General features: G+C 29.6%; 1 protein-coding gene across 1 annotated transcript in view; it reads right to left on the reverse strand.

Moving 5' to 3' along the window:
* Positions 1-1,679: 1,679 nt before the first annotated feature.
* Positions 1,680-17,691, reverse strand: part of sona (sol narae) — a 91,951-nt gene continuing 75,939 nt past the window's right edge. The window contains 9 exon segments of the mRNA XM_070646187.1: positions 1,680-1,902; positions 3,943-4,923; positions 6,437-6,543; positions 6,609-6,840; positions 6,938-7,102; positions 7,493-7,618; positions 11,446-11,502; positions 14,507-14,538; positions 14,540-14,650. Of these exon segments, the coding sequence (XP_070502288.1) occupies positions 4,101-4,923; positions 6,437-6,543; positions 6,609-6,840; positions 6,938-7,102; positions 7,493-7,618; positions 11,446-11,502; positions 14,507-14,538; positions 14,540-14,650 (1,653 nt within the window). The 3' untranslated portion in view covers positions 1,680-1,902; positions 3,943-4,100.

Consider the following 17,691-nt stretch of genomic DNA (forward strand, 5'->3'; position numbering starts at 1 on the left):
AAAAATGCATAACTTGACTTGAATGATTTTCTAAACAAGCATAATTGCAACTTGACTAAATTCAACTTGACATTTCTACATACATTCAACTTGACTTGCTGCTTCTTTTGTTCCTTTCGATCACTGCACATCACATCTACATATTTATGAATGCCATTATTATCCATATATTCATATGCGCTACAAATTTTGAAGAAATATAGAAAGTTTAGACAATAAAAATATTGTTTAAGATTTATTAAAAGTTTTATGTGAAAACTCAAGCGGTAAAATAATTGTCCTGAAAATAAAAAATCATTTTTAAAATAGAAGCTGAAAAACTTTTCAAAAAACTTAATTAAAAGACATTTTGTGTCGTCTTATATCTTTCGTTTTTCTTTTTTTTATTGCAATAGTATCCAACAAATTTACAAAAAGTTTCTTATTTTAATTTTATTTTTGCTTGTTTATTTCGGATGTCAGCAGAGATAGCTGCTGTGGTAAAAGTTCATTTAAATTCGTGAAACTAATTTACAAAGGAAAATGAAATTTTCGCAAAAATGAAAATTTTTTTCGTCAAACAAAGCAAAACAAAATAGAAAAAAAAGGGTTGAAAAGTGAAAAACGCGTTAAAAAAAAGTTGAGCGCAAAAAAATAAGGAAAAAGTTAAAAAGAAGAAAAAAAAACTTCACAACCTTAAGACTAACTAATCTAAATCTATCATTAAGTCTTATCACTAGCAAAGTTTACATATACACGAAAATCATAGCGATTCTTTTTGCATTTTTTTCACATCTTTTTTTTCCATATACACGTTCAAAAAAAAAATTACAGTAAAACTCACGTTAAGCCACAAAAAGCTCAAAGGAAAACTTTTTCAATAAATTATTTTTTAAATCTTTTTTTGTTCTTCTTTTGATATGTCTTGTATTGGGCAGTAAAATATATAAAATTTTAGAATTTTCTTTTTGTGTAAAGCTACAGTGAAATTCATGTACATAAAGATTCTTTTTTCACAGATTTTAATTTTTTTTAACTTGATTTTTTAAACTGTATATAAAAATATTTAATTGCTCGAAAACAGGAGCAAATTTTAAGCAATTTTTGATCACTCAGGACGGAATTTTAAATTTTTTAAATTGTACCTTGCTCATTAAAGATTTAAAATAGTTTTTTGCACTATAATTTACAAACTAGCTCACTTTTATGCATTGATAGGAAAAATTGTGCAATTTTTAAATGAAAATTATTCAAATGTTAAGTGAAAATTTTGAATCTATCAAACAATTGAGAATTTTTAAAACAAATTTAATTCCTTTTTTATAATCAATTTAAGCAATAATCTACCTATTTACAGCTAAAGCTTTTATTGTCATTTTTAATATTGTCACAAGAAATGTTTTAAATTTGAATTTCAAATTTTTGAAATTTTCAAATTTAAATTTTAAAAATATTTAAATTTAAAGTTAAACATTCAAATTTAAATTCATTTAATTTTTTCAACAGTTAAATTTATGAAAAAATGAAATTTTGAAAGTGAAAAATTAAATTTGTTGAGTGCAAAAATTTGTTTTTTTTTTGTTTTAATTTGAAGATTTGAAATTTCAAAATTTTAAGATTAAATTTTGATATTTTTAATAAATGTCTTAAAAACGACATTTAAAAGTTATTGTTAATATTTGAATCTTCAATGACATTTCTGTTTAAAATTTGCAAGGTAAATTATAATTATTATTATTTTTTATATCCATTATATCCGACGTTTCATACATAATAATCTACTTTTCTTTTATTTTTTAAAAATAAGATCAGATATGAAAGGATTTTGTCTCATTAATTAAAAAATATATAATTTTTTCCTCAAATCACTTCAGTTTGTTATCGATGGCAAGCTTTTAAGTTTCTTCCTATTTTTTCTTTCCACTGTAATGAAAATGGAGAAAAGATGAATTAAAATTTAATTGAAATGATTGAATAAAAGTATTCATAATGAACATGAATCAAGTTTTATTTTAGAAGGGGATGAAATGTTTTTCTTTTTTGAACTAAATTACTTTAAAAAGTTTAAAATTTAAGATTTTTTAAATTCAAATGAATTAATTTTTGAAAAGAGTTTTAAATTGTAAAACTTGATTTATAAATTCCAAATATTGAAAAATTTTAATTTAAAAAATTGAAAAATTATTTTAAAAACTTTAAAAGATTGAAAAATTATTTTAAAAAGTAAATTGAAAAATCAATTTTGAATTCAAAAAATTGAAATTTAAAAAAACAAAATTTTTGAATTTAAATTAAAATTTTAAAAAAGTTTAAAAAAAAAAAAAAAGTTTAAATATAAAAAACTAGAATATTTATTTAAAAAAACATTTAACCCCCCGGAAATTGTCTACTCTAATAAAATAAAATAAAACAGTAAATAAATAAAGAAAAGCTCTTGAGGCACTGAAAAACCAAAGTTTTTAATTAATGTCAATATCAATGCATCAAGAGCTGCTCCATAAGGAAGCAAAAAAAAGCATAAACATAAAATAGTCAAAGTTATTAATAATGATGATGATAAAAAATAATTGATATAAAATTTTCAAAAAGTTATTAAATTGGTAAGTCATAAAAAATTGCCTTTTTGTTAGTTGCAACAAAAAATTTGTCCTTGTTAGTTTAAATAAAGTTTTTAAAAACAATAAAAATTGGTTAGAACAAGTAAGTATATAATGGTGGTATAAAATTGAATTTGAGTTTGATTTAATTGGAATTCTTTGTTATATTTCTTTTCAAATATAATTAAATTGAAGAAAAATTTGTCAATTTTAAGTTGATTATTTGAAAGTTAAACTTTTCTAGGATAATTTTTTGGTCTAAATTGGACAAAAAATCAATAAAACTTCTTTAAAAAATGCAAATTTAAATTTGGCATATTAAAAAATCAGTTAATAAGTCAGATTTGGAAGGACCTCAACATTAAGGCGTAATTTTAGACTTTTGGATTCCGGACTCCTAACTCAGAGTTAAAGCTCATGAGTCTGATTTTTAGGCAGTCTTGATGAACTCATCTTGATTGTGGCCTTGCTTAAAACTATTTTTTCAACAACCTGACTAAAGAAATCTTTAATATTCGACACCTTGTCACAAGGAAAATAGTGGCAGATGGTCTATCATAGCTAAATAATTAGCCTATCTGTCTAAAATTTAATGATTTGTAGATTTAAATTTCAAATCCTATCTTGAAAGCTCTATTTAAAATTGAACTTTTATCTTGTCAAAATCACTACTGAATTTAAAAGATTTAGAACTTAAAGTTAACTAAGGTCGACTAGAATCTAAAACTGAATTAAATCTAAGTCATCAAAGCATGACTCTCAAGCTCTAATAGATATTAGGGTCCGGAAGCTTACTAGAATCTTCCAGTTTGATGCTAATTTCATAGTTTCTAATAAAAAAATTCCAATTAATTCTCCAACAATTCTTCATTTTTCAATACCACCCTCAATCCTTCCCAATCATAGTATAAAAGTAAACAAATTAAGTAATATAGTAAAAGTTAGTAAAGTACAAAAAAAGTTGGTGTAAAATAAAATTCTTAAAGTTTTGTGTTTGTTTTGATAGTCACAGTAGATTACTAAGAAGTTGATATGTAGATTTTTTGATATATTGCTATAGAAAAATGCATAATAAAATATATATTGAGTCTATATATTCATTGCGTGCACATAATAGCTTTTCGCATACATATAAGTAGGGTAGGTAGGTAGGAAGTAAAAGTAGAAGAAAAAAATAGAGGTGAAGTTTTTGTGTGGAAGGAAGGTGAAAGAAATTTCGCATGTTGAGGTAAGTTGAGCATAGCTTTATATTTTTCAGTCATTTTGCAATGATTTTATATATTTATCATGATGATGGCTAGAAGAAATAGAAGTAGACAAATTCGAAGGAAGTAGAAGTAGATGAATTAATTCTTATGTTTCTTACCACGTGAGGAACTTGATTTTTTTTTCTCAGAAAAAAAAGTTAATTAAAAATCAATTCAAATTTTTTTTTGGTTCACATCTTATGAGAATCATATGCTAGAGAGTCATTTTGAAGGATGAATTTAAGTATGAATTTTAAAAATGAAAAATTAAGGACATTTATCCTATTTTCGGCACTGCCGTCCTCTGTCGAGCAATTTGCTTGAAATAAATATCAAATACTGGATTATATGTGGATGATTTAGGCTTTTCAGTCTCAACAATATCATCATTATTCTCATGATAATTATTATCAACTTCATAGTTTGTCGCATAGGTCGGTGAATATGCCAGCAAATCAGGTTTCTTTGTGGATGTAAAATAATAATGGTGGAATTGATTAGGAGTACGGATATTTTTATTATTAATAATTGTGGAGGATTTAATGGTGCTGGGTGGTGATTGTGGTGTAATTGTTGTCGTTGATAATTTAGTGTTATATTGTTGTGTATTATATCGTGACGTTGTGCTGTATCTTGGCAAACGATTAAAACCATAATAAAATGGATTTATTGTGGGAGATGTTGCTGGCTTTGTCGACGATGATATATCACTGTCATTAACATTATCAGACGACGGTCTCTTTGTCACTATTTTATTAAAAGGACTTTTCGTATCGTAGGTCGGTCCATTGATATTATTTTGATTTTTATTATTATTATTCTGATAAAATGAATTACTGAAATAGGTTTTCGGTGTTTTTGGAACATCATCTGTATTCTTCCATAATGGATATCTCTTTGTCGTCACTAACGCCGTCGTTGTACTTCGTTGAACTGTTGTAGTTGTTGTTGTTGTGCTTTTTGTTGTAGATTCAGTAGTGCTTGTGGTTGTGCTGGGAGTTGTGCTTGTGGTAGTTGGAGCATAACTTTTTGTTGTATCTATGCTGCTTGTCGAACCAGGACTTTCATCATTCTCATTTAACGCTTTCCGCAAATCATTTCTATTTAGGTAGAATGAATTTAGGTATAGAATAAAAATTTCTAGAGGAGATGAATTTTTGATGGGATTATTTTATAAGGTGGATTTTTTTTTGCAAAGCGGTGAGTTGGAATTTATTGTGAGGGAATGGATGGGATATCAAGGGAAAATTTATAGTTTTTTTGATCTCTTCTTTTTTTTTGGTATAATTTCAAATTAAAATGTTAGTTTCACATAAACACAAAATCTCATTAGCATGCCACAACATCCACAGCTCATATATTCATATATAATTTTAAATATATTAAGGGGTTCAAATTGGGATGGTTTATTGTTTTTGTTTGGGATACGTAATCTGTTTTGTTGTACATTGATGGAGTTTTTGGATTTGAGGAGATGTTTAGGGAGACACACGGGGTCATTTGGTAAATATTTGTGTTATATAAGGACTTTATAGGGTGTTCTGGTGCCAAAGCGTATTCAGGGGTCAAACCCTCCCTCCTCCTGCCTCGTGAATTCCATTTGATTGCATATTGGTTCCTTTATGTCATTTGGGATTGAAAAGCTCTTGTTTTTGGAACCTACGCAACTTATTAATTCACTTAGGGATATTCAGACTATTTTAAACGGAATAAAGTCATCTAGTTGCTTAAAATACCTTAACAAGCAAAGAACAAGCTGTCGAGAGCTCGCTCACCTTAAATACACTAAATGAGCATACTCGTGAACGTTTCTTTCAGCTTTTTCAGCTTTTGAGAGTACACTCTTTGCATACTAGCGGTAACTAACTACAATATAGAGTTCAAAGAACATAAAGAAGCAGTATAACTCCCTTAACAGTAGTGTAGCTTTAAAAAAATCTTCAAACAAACCCAAACAATCTCTTCAATTAAACTACAAGTCTTTAAAATCAAATTCATATAAAATTTAATAATTCATAATTCAAGAACAAAGCAAACTATTCAACTCCAATGAATCCGACCATAAAACTTTAGAAACCCCCCAATCAGAAAACACAAAAAGCATTCAATGTTGTGGCAGCTGTTTAATTTTTAATTTTTTTTATCGTATATATTTTTAGATTTCTCTTTCAAATGCCAATTGATGGTGTGCGTTAAATATAAAAAAAATACAATATGATATAGAGAGGAAATTAAAGGAACGGGAATGTTGAAATGGTAACAATGGGGAAGCTCAAAAAAATGTACAAAAAATAAGGAAATATTTTTTTTCTTAATTGTTAAACATGAAAAAAATGTGGAATTACAAGTAGCCCAATTGATTTAAATTCCTTTTTCAATTTGAACGAACATACAAAAAACAAAATTTTTAGGTACAAAAAAACAATGAACACAAAAAAATTTCAAACTGCAAAAATAGGAGACAAAAAAATATTTATGTACAGAGGGGACAATGGACCAGCAATAGCAAGTTGTGTATTCTCATGGACATCAGTTTGAAATTTAATTTTTAACGAATTAAAATCCATAAATAAATTAAGTCATTCCAATTTTAAAATTAAAATTTGTACTCACTGGAACTGTGAATTAAATGAATTTGGACTGATATATGATGCCGTGTGCTGTGAATAATCTGGAATTATATTCTCGTTCTCTGCTACACATTTACCATCCAGACAATGCTGCAATTTATCATCATAATTTGATTAAAATTAATTTAATTTAAAATCCATTACAGATAATTCACCTGTCCATCACCACATGTTGATCCCTCAGCAGCAGGTCGATATGCCACACAATATCCACTGGATGCATCGAAACAGAATAATTGTGCACATACACGTTCATCTTTAAAGCATGCTGATGTTCCACGATCTCTCCTACATTGTGCATCAAGTGAAAGGAGAGTTCCTGGAAGTTGTCGCCCAAGAGCTTCGTCTTCATGTGGAGCATTATGTAAACAACTAGCTGTATCACCACTGTGGAACATAATAGCAAACAACATGATTAAAAAAAATTTGTCTTGTTGCTCTCTCAATTTTAATTAAAAAACTTTTATTTCCTTTTGGTTCTTACTTGAGGAAATGATGGAAACTTTGTACACTACATGCTGACCATCTGAATCCTCTCTCTGTATGTCTTAAATCTGACATGATATATCCATCTTCCCATCTACACTTTTCAGCTCCTGGTCCACCTAAATAACTTGGTGGTGGTGATCCATCATGAACAGCTCCGAGTCTTGAATTATTAAAATGTAGAGGAATTAATAAAGTTTTTTGGGTTAATTATTGATGATAAGATTGGGAAGTTGTTTGGGAGTTGTGGCTTGATTAAGTAATTTATATATTATTGAGGGTTAAGGTTAAAGTTTTATTTTGGAGCTGTCTTTGGGAAATAATGTGATTCTGAGGCTCCAAACTACTTTTTGTGGCTCTATGCTTCAATGCTTCTCAAGCTATGCTTTGAGGCACGCTGATAAGTCAGCTTAATCATCATTAGATGTATGATCAACTGTGTCGCACTCGAAAAGCACTGTTATAAAGCTACAGCCTTCAAATCACAATTCCTGACTCTCCTTCAAGTTCCTAAACAACTCAGCACTCAAAAAGCATCTCAAAATCAACTTACAAATGTCCAATTTCGTGAGCAGCAACAATAATTCCACTGAAACCACCAGTATCTTCAATGATGGCAACACTGTTGACTTTCTCGAGACGCTTGTTGACAACGCATGCACCAGCTACATAAGCAAATCTAATGTCGAAAAATAACATTTAAATTGTGCCTACAATAAGTCACAATGATGAATTAACTTACCCTGTAAAAATGGGAGAATAAAATAAGAATTAGTTATGTGTGGTCAGAATCTCTTCCGGGTATTGTGTTAAATGAGAAGTAAAATCTTTTTTAATGTTAAGGATAAAAGTGTGGAAAATAAACTGCCAGCTCGATGGAACGGATTTTGATGGCATTATCTAATTTCACAATTCACTGCACCATCAAATATCCTTTCATTTCGAGCTCCTTGTAATGGCATTGACCCCCAGCCACAATTGTAATATTACAAGGATAATTTTAGTTGTAAACTCAAACCAATGAACATCAATTATTTAATCAAAATAAGCTTCCAGCCATCACCATATAAGCTTATGCCATAATACACACATACACACATAAAAATAAAGTTTATAAATGTTAATTATCCCACTTAGAAAATACGATTAGTTTTAATTAAAAGACCTCCTTGTTTTACGTCAATGAGTCTGTATTAGATGGGAGTTGTGTGTGTGTTGTAATTACAGACATACAACTCCCTGCCAGACTCGAAAATAAAAATTTATATACAGAAATGTCTAGGAGTTGTTCACAAATGATGTTTGGAATGTTGAAGGGTTTAATGGGAGTTTGGGGCTGTTGAGGCAATGTAAAGGAGATGATAGCATGTGGAATTTTTAGGAAACCCACTTGAACTTTAAATGCATGCCAAATGGTTGCCAAGCTATTTTAAGTGTCTAAAAGGATAGAATCTAAAAAGATAGAGTATTGGTCTCCCAAAGCTCCATGACTATTGACCATTTGATGCAGTACACTAACTGATACATATGAGACCAATGAGCATGGTTCTCATGACAGATGCATGAGGACAATGCTCACATGGAACCCTAAATTGCCATCACAGCATTAAATTGCAAGCTCATTCCCTATTAGAGCTAAGGAACTTGTTTAAAACCTTCATTTTGTTGACATCATTTGTGAACGACTTCCATCAAATCTATAAACAAGTTAAAAAGAAAAAAAAACCTCTAATTTTGCCCAGAATGAAAGAAACAAAAATCTTTTTGAGGATTTACTTACAAAAAACCACTACACAATTGAGTGGTTGTATAAAATATTTTCTTTCTTCCTACTTCTGTGCTTTTAATTAAAGTTATATGAACATAAGAAAGAAAAAGGATGGAACAGAAAGTTTGAGGGGAGGTGTGGGGACATAAAAGAACGTATAATACCATAATAACACACACAAAAAAAGAGATATTATCGAAAGAATATAAGTCAGATAGAAGGTCAGGATTTACGTCTCGTCAAGTCCTTTTAATGATGGCTTGTTGACTGGCTATGAATGTTAATTATACTTTTTATTTCTTATTGTTTTAGTTTTGCGTTCTTTTTGTTGTGGATATCCGGCGACACGTTTTGTTATTTGTTGAATCACGAGTATTTATTTTGTAGTTTTTTGACTTTATTTTGGGGTTGGAGCTTTGAAATATGCAGTGGTTTTAAAGGTCTAGGGCAAAAAGAAGAATTCTTAAGTTGGATATGGTGATAAGGATGTAAAGCTTCTCAGTATCATGAATTTGCAAAAGGTTTTGAAGGCTTCAGTCATTCATTATGCTCAACAATAGGTTTACGTGAGTCTTTCCCAGAAATTCCTTGTTCCCATGTGATTTTGTACAACTTAGGACCTTTGAAGAGTTCCCAGAAATGAGTTTGAAGGTATTAGAATCTATAATTCTCAAACATAAAAGTCTAATCATGATAGCCTTCAAAAAATATCAAGCTACGCCATTTATTGAATATCAAAAGGGCCGTTATCTTAAATTCAAGGAAAAAGGGTTATCAAGGATTAATCAATAGCCTTTCTGGAATTTTAGAAACTTCATTATTATGTAACCCAATACTTTAACGACCCTCAAAGTTAATGAACTCCAGGAATCATAATTTAATTTTTTAATAACCCAATAATATTATTAAAATACTTTTTCAACCTCCTTCCTTAAGGGAAGCATCTCCATTAAACAACCGTCCCATATCCTCCCATAAAGTCATAACAAAAAGGAATAAAAAAGTATATTCAACATTTTTCCAGCCTTATTTCATGTAAAAAGAATCTCAACAGCATCATTTTTATCTGCTTAATAAATGTCCATCTATGTCCAGTAAACATCTTACCCTCCACTTTTGAATAACCATGCTCATATAAAAACAAGTACATATATAAAAATAAGATAGTAAAGATAAAAGAGTAAAGCTAAGAAGTCATAAAAGCATAAGAAATAAAGTGAAATAATAAATACATTTAAAATATTCCAATTTTTCGTTTTGAGGGAAGTGAATAAAGGAAGTAGCTTAAATAGAGTAAAAGAAGGGTAAAATTATGTCAATGTTCAGCTATATGTTCTGTAGTTTATGTCTTATATTGTAGGATAAACAATAATTACAGCTAAATATTTCCTTTCGGGTAGCTAAAGTCAAATGGGTCAAAATCCTTTAAATTAAAGGGTTCAGAATTGCTGCAATAAATTTTTGGTGCTTTAGAAAAGTCCAGGGTTCATAAAATCAGGATATAAAATAAATGAATTGGATAATGGGAAATTTTTAGGTCATTTACTTTTTTATGGATGTTAAAGTTTTTATGGTCAGATTTTCAACTTTGATGGACATTTTTAAGGAAATATTCAAAAGCTGCATTCATTGTCTATCCTACAATTCTGTGAGTATTTTGTCATCAAGTTCTGTTCTGTTATTCTGTTCTCTTTTATAGTCTCTCATTTCCAGTTCTCTAAATTCAACTATCACTTAAACTCAATTAAATTCATTGAATTACTCTCCAGAAAATGGGTCATGGCTGTTACTTCATTCAATCTATTAAAACCTGTGGAAACATTCCAATTACATTTAATGGTCATGTAAAAAATGTCTTTTAGAATTGTAAATGTCCTGTACAAATTGTCAATAATAGTCTGTTGTTGCTAGACAGTTAACATAGATTGCAGTCAGATAAGAGTCACAATTCCACTTAAAGCCTATCAAAAACAGAAACATTCAATGATTCATGATTTGCAGGTTTATAGAAAAAAAGAGGATAAAATGTTTAATCCAGCTTAAACATCACAGAATAAAGGAGGAAAAATCATTGAAAAAATATCAAAAAATGCGTGCAATAAAATTTTATGTATGCAATAGATTACATGTAGGAGATATCAGCCATACTTTCAAATATTTTTGTGAGAATAGAATTATTTGACAGGGTTAAGAACATTATTCAATGTATACACAAATGCATTTGCATATGGATGATGTGGAGGAGGTAGAATGTGAAATATTTTCCATATCCGGATTATTTACAGAACACAACAACAACTTTTTTTATATTTTTTGTCGTATTTTATTTCATGTTCACGCGAATCGAGACATAAAACCAGAGTATTTGCATGTGAAAAATAGTTAAGAGCAAAGTTTTTTTGTGATTTTTTGAGAATGCACAGAACAAGTTCAATGAAAAAACAATAATTCAATTCAGGATGAAGCTAGCTAGAAATGTACAGAGTTAACATCCACAGCGAGAATTGAAGGATAGTGAAATAAAAAAGACGTAGAGTGTGGTGAAAAAGCAATGAAATTTTCGAGTGTATATTTTACATAAGGTAGAAACTATGATGCATATAGAGAGACAGAGAGATACAAAAAAACAATAAGGAATGAGAAGTGAAGCAAGTTGGTTGAATTTGAATAAAAAAAGTATATAAAAAATTGTCTCAATTGCTTGAAAGTTCAAGCATGATTTTTTTTTGCAATGATTACCTGCTGTTCCACGATTGCACGCATCATTAGCGTACTGTCTCCTGCACATGTCTAATCTGCAATTTGTAGTTAATAACAAAAGAATTACTCTCATGACATTTCAATACGACATAAAATTCCCTTTTCATTTGTTTTTGTTTTGTTTCTATGAAATTATATAGCGGAGATTGTTGGATTTCATATAAAATATGCGGTGAAATACAATAATAAACGACAATAATAAAGATTTCAACATAGTACAATCAATTTATGCGTCAAAAATTGTTATGTCTTTTTAATTCTGCTGTCAGGGTGAAGAAATGGTAATTATTTAATTTTTTAAAACCTAAATTCAGAGTTGAGATTTTGATCTTTTTCGGTGAGATTTATTGAGTTTTGTAATTGACTGTTCGTTCGAAAATTTGAAAAATTATGCACTCAAAATGCACAAGTCGGCTAATCGATTCTAAAATCCTGCACCAGGTCGATGCTACTCTTGGATTCGGTTAAATTCAAACTCAAAGTCAGAAATCGGTTTGGTTTTCGATCAAAAATCTGACACCATCCCAAAGTCAAGCCGGTCTGGTGACAAATTTTGGATCGATTCATCGATTTGAACTATTCGGATCAACTCATTTCTAATGTAAGTAATTTAAAGACATTGAGGATCACCGGTAGATCATTCGACTCTATTTTAATTCTACAGATTGAGCAAATTCACTTAATCTAAATCATTTCATCAATTCTACACCAAAATAACTCAAATCAAAATCTCATCTCATTCGTAGAAAATTAATCAAATCAATTATCATAATATCTAAATTATTAATAAATTCAAAGATTAGTAAAATGGCCAAAAAATATTTCAAACAAAATAATTTGTTAAAATCAATCAATAAATGTAATAAAAATACGAAAATTCTACAATATAAATGCATACAAATAATCAAACAAATTAATTCACTACCAAATAAAATAAAAATAAATTCAAAATCAAGTCATATTAAGTAAATAATTGGGTGAGTACCTCCAATAAAATAAATTATGGATCAAGCAATCAAAAAAATGAATCAAAATAAAATGTGGGTTTTAAATTTGTTTTTTTCATCCAATTATAAAACTTATAATTAACCAATAATCAAAAAAATTGTAAGTAAAAATAATTCATCATATATCTTTACCCGCAGTGCCCTTAGTGCATCGACCTCCTTTCCTTCGCCGGCACATATCGTATCTATATTTGTAATACACACAGCAACAATTTTTTTTTAAATTTAATTGCATTATGTAATCACATAACGTAAAATGACCATTTCACATAGTCCGAAAAAAATGTTTACCACACAGACAGCACAAAATAAAAAAAAATACAGAAAATAAACATTGAGAATGAAAAAAAGAGATTTTTTGTTGTTTTTTGCAACAGGAAAGTAGTGAATTATAAAATAATAATAAAAAGTATGAATATATAGTTAAAATCCGGCACATATGTGCATATTATAGGGCAGAAAAATTCAGTAGAAAATGTGAGGTTTGCAGTTGAGAATTTTTAATTCAAATTGTGTATTTTTTAGGAGCAGAAATAAAGGAAGAAGAGAAATAAAATTATATTTATACATCTAGGACAGTGGAGGGCAACCTTTTATACTTTATAGCACAATTTGATGTTAAATCATGTCCAAAATGGCATTTCCGAGGACTTTAAACGGTCCACTAATGTGTCGCGGCACACAGGTTGCCCACCACTGACCTAGAAAATTTACCACTGATTTTTTAATAGCATTTAGTAGAATAAATGAGATTGCAATTGGATTGGAAAGTGTTGGATTAGATTTTGTGAGCTATGCTATGCATAATAATGGAATTAAATTTTTTATGCACAACTTTTGCTTGATTTAAATGAAAGTTTTACGGGAGAAAGTTTAAAAAATTTTATAATCCTTAGTTTATATCCTGCAATTTCATTCATCGATGCCAAAAAAATCAGAGATAATTAAATTAAATAAAAATTCTCTACAAGAAACCGTTTGAGCTGTCAGGTTGATTAATATTGAATGATATTTCAATGGATTTGCGATATTTTGTTCATTTGCTATGCTGATTAATTCATTTTTTAAAAATGGAATAAAGAATGATGTACAGGATTTAATGGATTTGCTCTCGTTTGATGGCATCATAGCTAAAGGTAGGATTTTAAGGCTCTCGGAGCTCATCCTTGAAAAGTCTACGACTGACATCATTTCGAGTGGATAACTTGACATAATGTTGGTTAGTAACTAGACCTTTACTCAACTAATGACATTATTAACTAGACATTACTTCAAGTTGTCAAATCTGGCATGATCCTCAAGCACAAGACCTGGGTGAGATAAAAAATCCAAAATTTAAGGTGAATTCATGAATAATCTTTAATATCTTCCAGCTCTTCAACTTTAAAGTAGCTCAAAACCTTGAAAATCATTCAATATTCATCAAAAGTTCAACAATAAAAAAACAATCAAAACTTTCTGACAACTCAAAGAATTTACAAAAACATACAGCATCGATCTCCAATAAAAGTCTTAAAATCTTATTAAACTGAACAATAGAATCGAAAGAAATTTCAATAAAATCGTAGCATAAATCTCCTTTTTCTACCTAAAGAAAGTCAAGAGCATATAAAAATCCGGTGTGTAACAGACATTGAGATAGGTACGTAGAAGAACAAACTTCCGATTATTATTGCAATTATGGCGAACAAATTTTCATTCCTTCCTCTTCAGCTGATGTACCTAAAGTTGGACATTTTTTTTTTCTTTTTTTACTCAATGCGAAGTACATTCTTGACACTCGAGGGTATATTGTGATTAATTTAATTTAAAACTTGTAGAAGTAAACCAAAAACATGATGAAAGATAATGAAAGGGACACGCATCGGTTCTGTCTTACAAGTAAAAGGAAAAAAAGTTGTTCTTCATCTCATCCGTCATGAGAATTCGCCTCAAATATTGCCTGCTTCTTGTTGCCTTTCATCATTACATCGTCGTTAACATGAACCTTATAATAATGGACATCTAATAATGGATACAAGGATAAACTTACTTTGTAATTGCGACTGCAATATCATAGACTGGGAAGTCTCCTTTCACGGAATAAATATTTTCCCATATCCGTAAGTGCGGCTGCTGAATCAATTGCATCTCGTCCAACACGATTACGTTCTAGATACGGTGTAGCATCACGTCCCTATAAATTAATTTATCGAGAATGAATTAATGTCAAAAAATAGATAATTGTTATATATGTGTATTAAAATATATGTGAAAATATATATTAAAATTGAGTTATTGCTGATGGACGCACGCTTGACACATTATGTTCTTCCTACAATACATTATATTTTTGTGCATACATCTTTTTTTTGTGTGATTTATGATTATGTGTGGTAGGAACACATTTTTAACACAATTTTTTTATAGGCTGATGTTACGTGATATGAAATTTTTTTTTTTCTACTTTAAAACAAATATAAAAACATGAAATTCAAGTCGGTAACAGAAGAAGAGACAACAATAAAGTTATGCAATTGATATTCTTATCAGAAACATTGTGTTGTAGCTGTATGTTGAATGTAGCTTCGTATTTTATTTTAAGGAAAGCACTTTTCACTTTTTCGTGTTTGCTTGGAATTTTTATAGTGCAATATGTGTGTTGATGTTGAGTTTTGAGGAGGAATTCTGTCTTATTTAGGGAATTTTTGATTTAATTCTGGTTACGGCAATGAATTAGTAGCATATGTAAGTGAAAATGTCTAATCATGTTAAGCTTTGTGTAAGAATAATTTTAGAAATAATTTTATAAAAGGAATAATTAGGTTCGAATCCTTAAAAATTTTTAAAATATTTCCTAATTTTGTTTTTGTTCCTTTTTTTTATTTTTCTCAATTTTTGCACATTTTAGTTTGACTTAAATTTAAAACTTTAAAGGAATTTCCAACTTTTTGCCAAGCACTGCATAAACTCTCCTGACAATTCCAATTAAAGACTACAAATTCACATTTTTCTTCTTCCTCTTCAATACAAAAAACAGAACTTCTTTACTTGCTTTACATTTCTTATTTCTCTTTCTTTTACTTTTATTACGTTAGCATCATTATTGATGGCACGTCTCACGAATGAAATGAAAGTGAATGTCAAAGCAATTTTTTTTTGTTTTGCCTGTCTATTATTGTTAACACACGAAAGTTTAAAAAGCGGAAAAGCAATGAATCGCACTGGAAATATCTTCTTTTGTGTGTTTAATCAAACAAAGAAGGGAAATGTCTTCTTTTTTTATTATTTTTTGAAGTTCATCACATGATGAGAGATGAAAAGAGTTACAATAAAAATAAAAGTTTGCTGCCGTGCTGCACATTATTTGTCAAATGTTTTGTTTCCTTATTGTTGACATGAATATGAAGTTTTTATACTGAGCAGGAATGAATTCGTAGGGAATTTAAGGTAAGTTTTAATACAGCTTGATCCTGTAGATCCAGTAGTGGACAACCTTTAGTTTTTTGGGACATACCTAATTGATAAGCCCTAGCCGAAACCCACACAGGTTGTCAACCACTGCTGTAGTCCAAACAACGTCGACAGAAAGTAGATAACCCAACAATTAGGCTGATAATGGACAGCTTTAGAACTTTACCCTCCAATTTATTATTGTATGGCTAGTGTGTCCCCAAAAACAGACCTCAATCTAGTTAAAATTCATTTTTAAACTTCCTCCTACATCCCGACTCCGTCTTTACTTCAAATACCTCTAATAAAGCCACAAAGAATGCACAAAAACTTTGTGATAAGACCAGCAATAGAGTCAGAGACAGCCCTTTTGTAGAAACCTAGCCTCCAATATGGAGCCTACTTATGGTTTTAGTAAGTAAGTAAGCCACAAACTCACTAATCCCCCAAGTACCCTCCCCTAACTACACTCCTGAACTGAAGAAATTACAGAATCAATTCATGCATCACGTTTATTTCATTAATTCACAAAAAAAAACTTTTTAATTACTTTGTACTATGCTAACTGCCTAGCATACCTTTTTTTTCTCTATTTGATTCATCTCCGATTACGTTATATGAATGTAATAATGAAATTGATGATGCTGTTATATTGGCTTCTATTCATTTCACTCACATATTGTACGTGTAATTTGAAATTATTCGTGATTCGATAAATTGAGTATAAAGAGTGAGGCATTAGACGCTCAATAATTTTTTAAGTGGAAATGAGTGCAGCAAGATGCATCGTAAAAGGTAAAAAATTGGATAATTTTACGAAACAAATTGCATTCAATTTAATAACAAACTATATTTTCGATTTTTATATTCACATTAAGCAGATGCTGTAAAATTAGTTATAATATGGGAAAGAATTTTTATTTCTAATTCACGATTTATTGATGTAATTATGTGCTGCATAATGCTGTTGAGTCATCGTGAAAAATTTGAATAATTATATTACATCTTATGTCATTTAACGGCATGATTTCTATGCCCTTGAGAAGAATTGTTTTGAAAGAATCAAGCATCCAGGATTTCTGGTTGTGACACGTGTGGATGGAAGGGAGAATGTCTTCTCAATTCCTCAACATACCTCACATAATCCAATAACTAGGCAATCAGAAACTCAACACAATATCAACAGCGTCACATAAAAAGACATTGCATGACATTTAAAAGTAAGAAGCTAATAAGTAATCGTGTCGAAACACATTAATATTATTAAAATATCATGCATCATCGTCATCAGCCATTCATACACTTGTGAAGGCTTTCTTTCTATTTTATTTTTTTGTCATATTTCTTTCCACTTCTTCTTTAGTCGTAAGCCAAACAGCTCCCCATTGTTTGCGACCATATCTGTGCACAATAAATGTCTTTCTGATTTAATATTCTTTAGTGTAAGTGAACAATACAATGGGAAACTGCATGGTAGATATTATATCAGAGACTTGATTATGGGTATCGTTGGATGAAGGAAATGAGGCGCAATTTTGAGATAATTGAGTAATTTGTGGTTATTTTGGTGATTAGCAGGTTTGTAATGTTCGAAACTTAACGGCTATTGAGAATTAAAATTTTAATCGATTTGAAAAATTCATATTTTAACGTATTTCAGAAATTCAAATGAATAGCCCCAAAGTGCTTACATTCTTAAAGAAACAGCTCATATAGCACATTAAAGTAGAAAATGAAAGAGATAAGAAGAACAGCAAAACCCACAGGGGAATAATTTCTCGAGAT

The sequence above is a fragment of the Chironomus tepperi genome, unplaced genomic scaffold (assembly GCF_022539635.2).
Source record: "Chironomus tepperi strain 1889 unplaced genomic scaffold, CSIRO-AGI_Ctep_v1 contig_359, whole genome shotgun sequence".
Taxonomy (NCBI): domain Eukaryota; kingdom Metazoa; phylum Arthropoda; class Insecta; order Diptera; family Chironomidae; genus Chironomus; species Chironomus tepperi.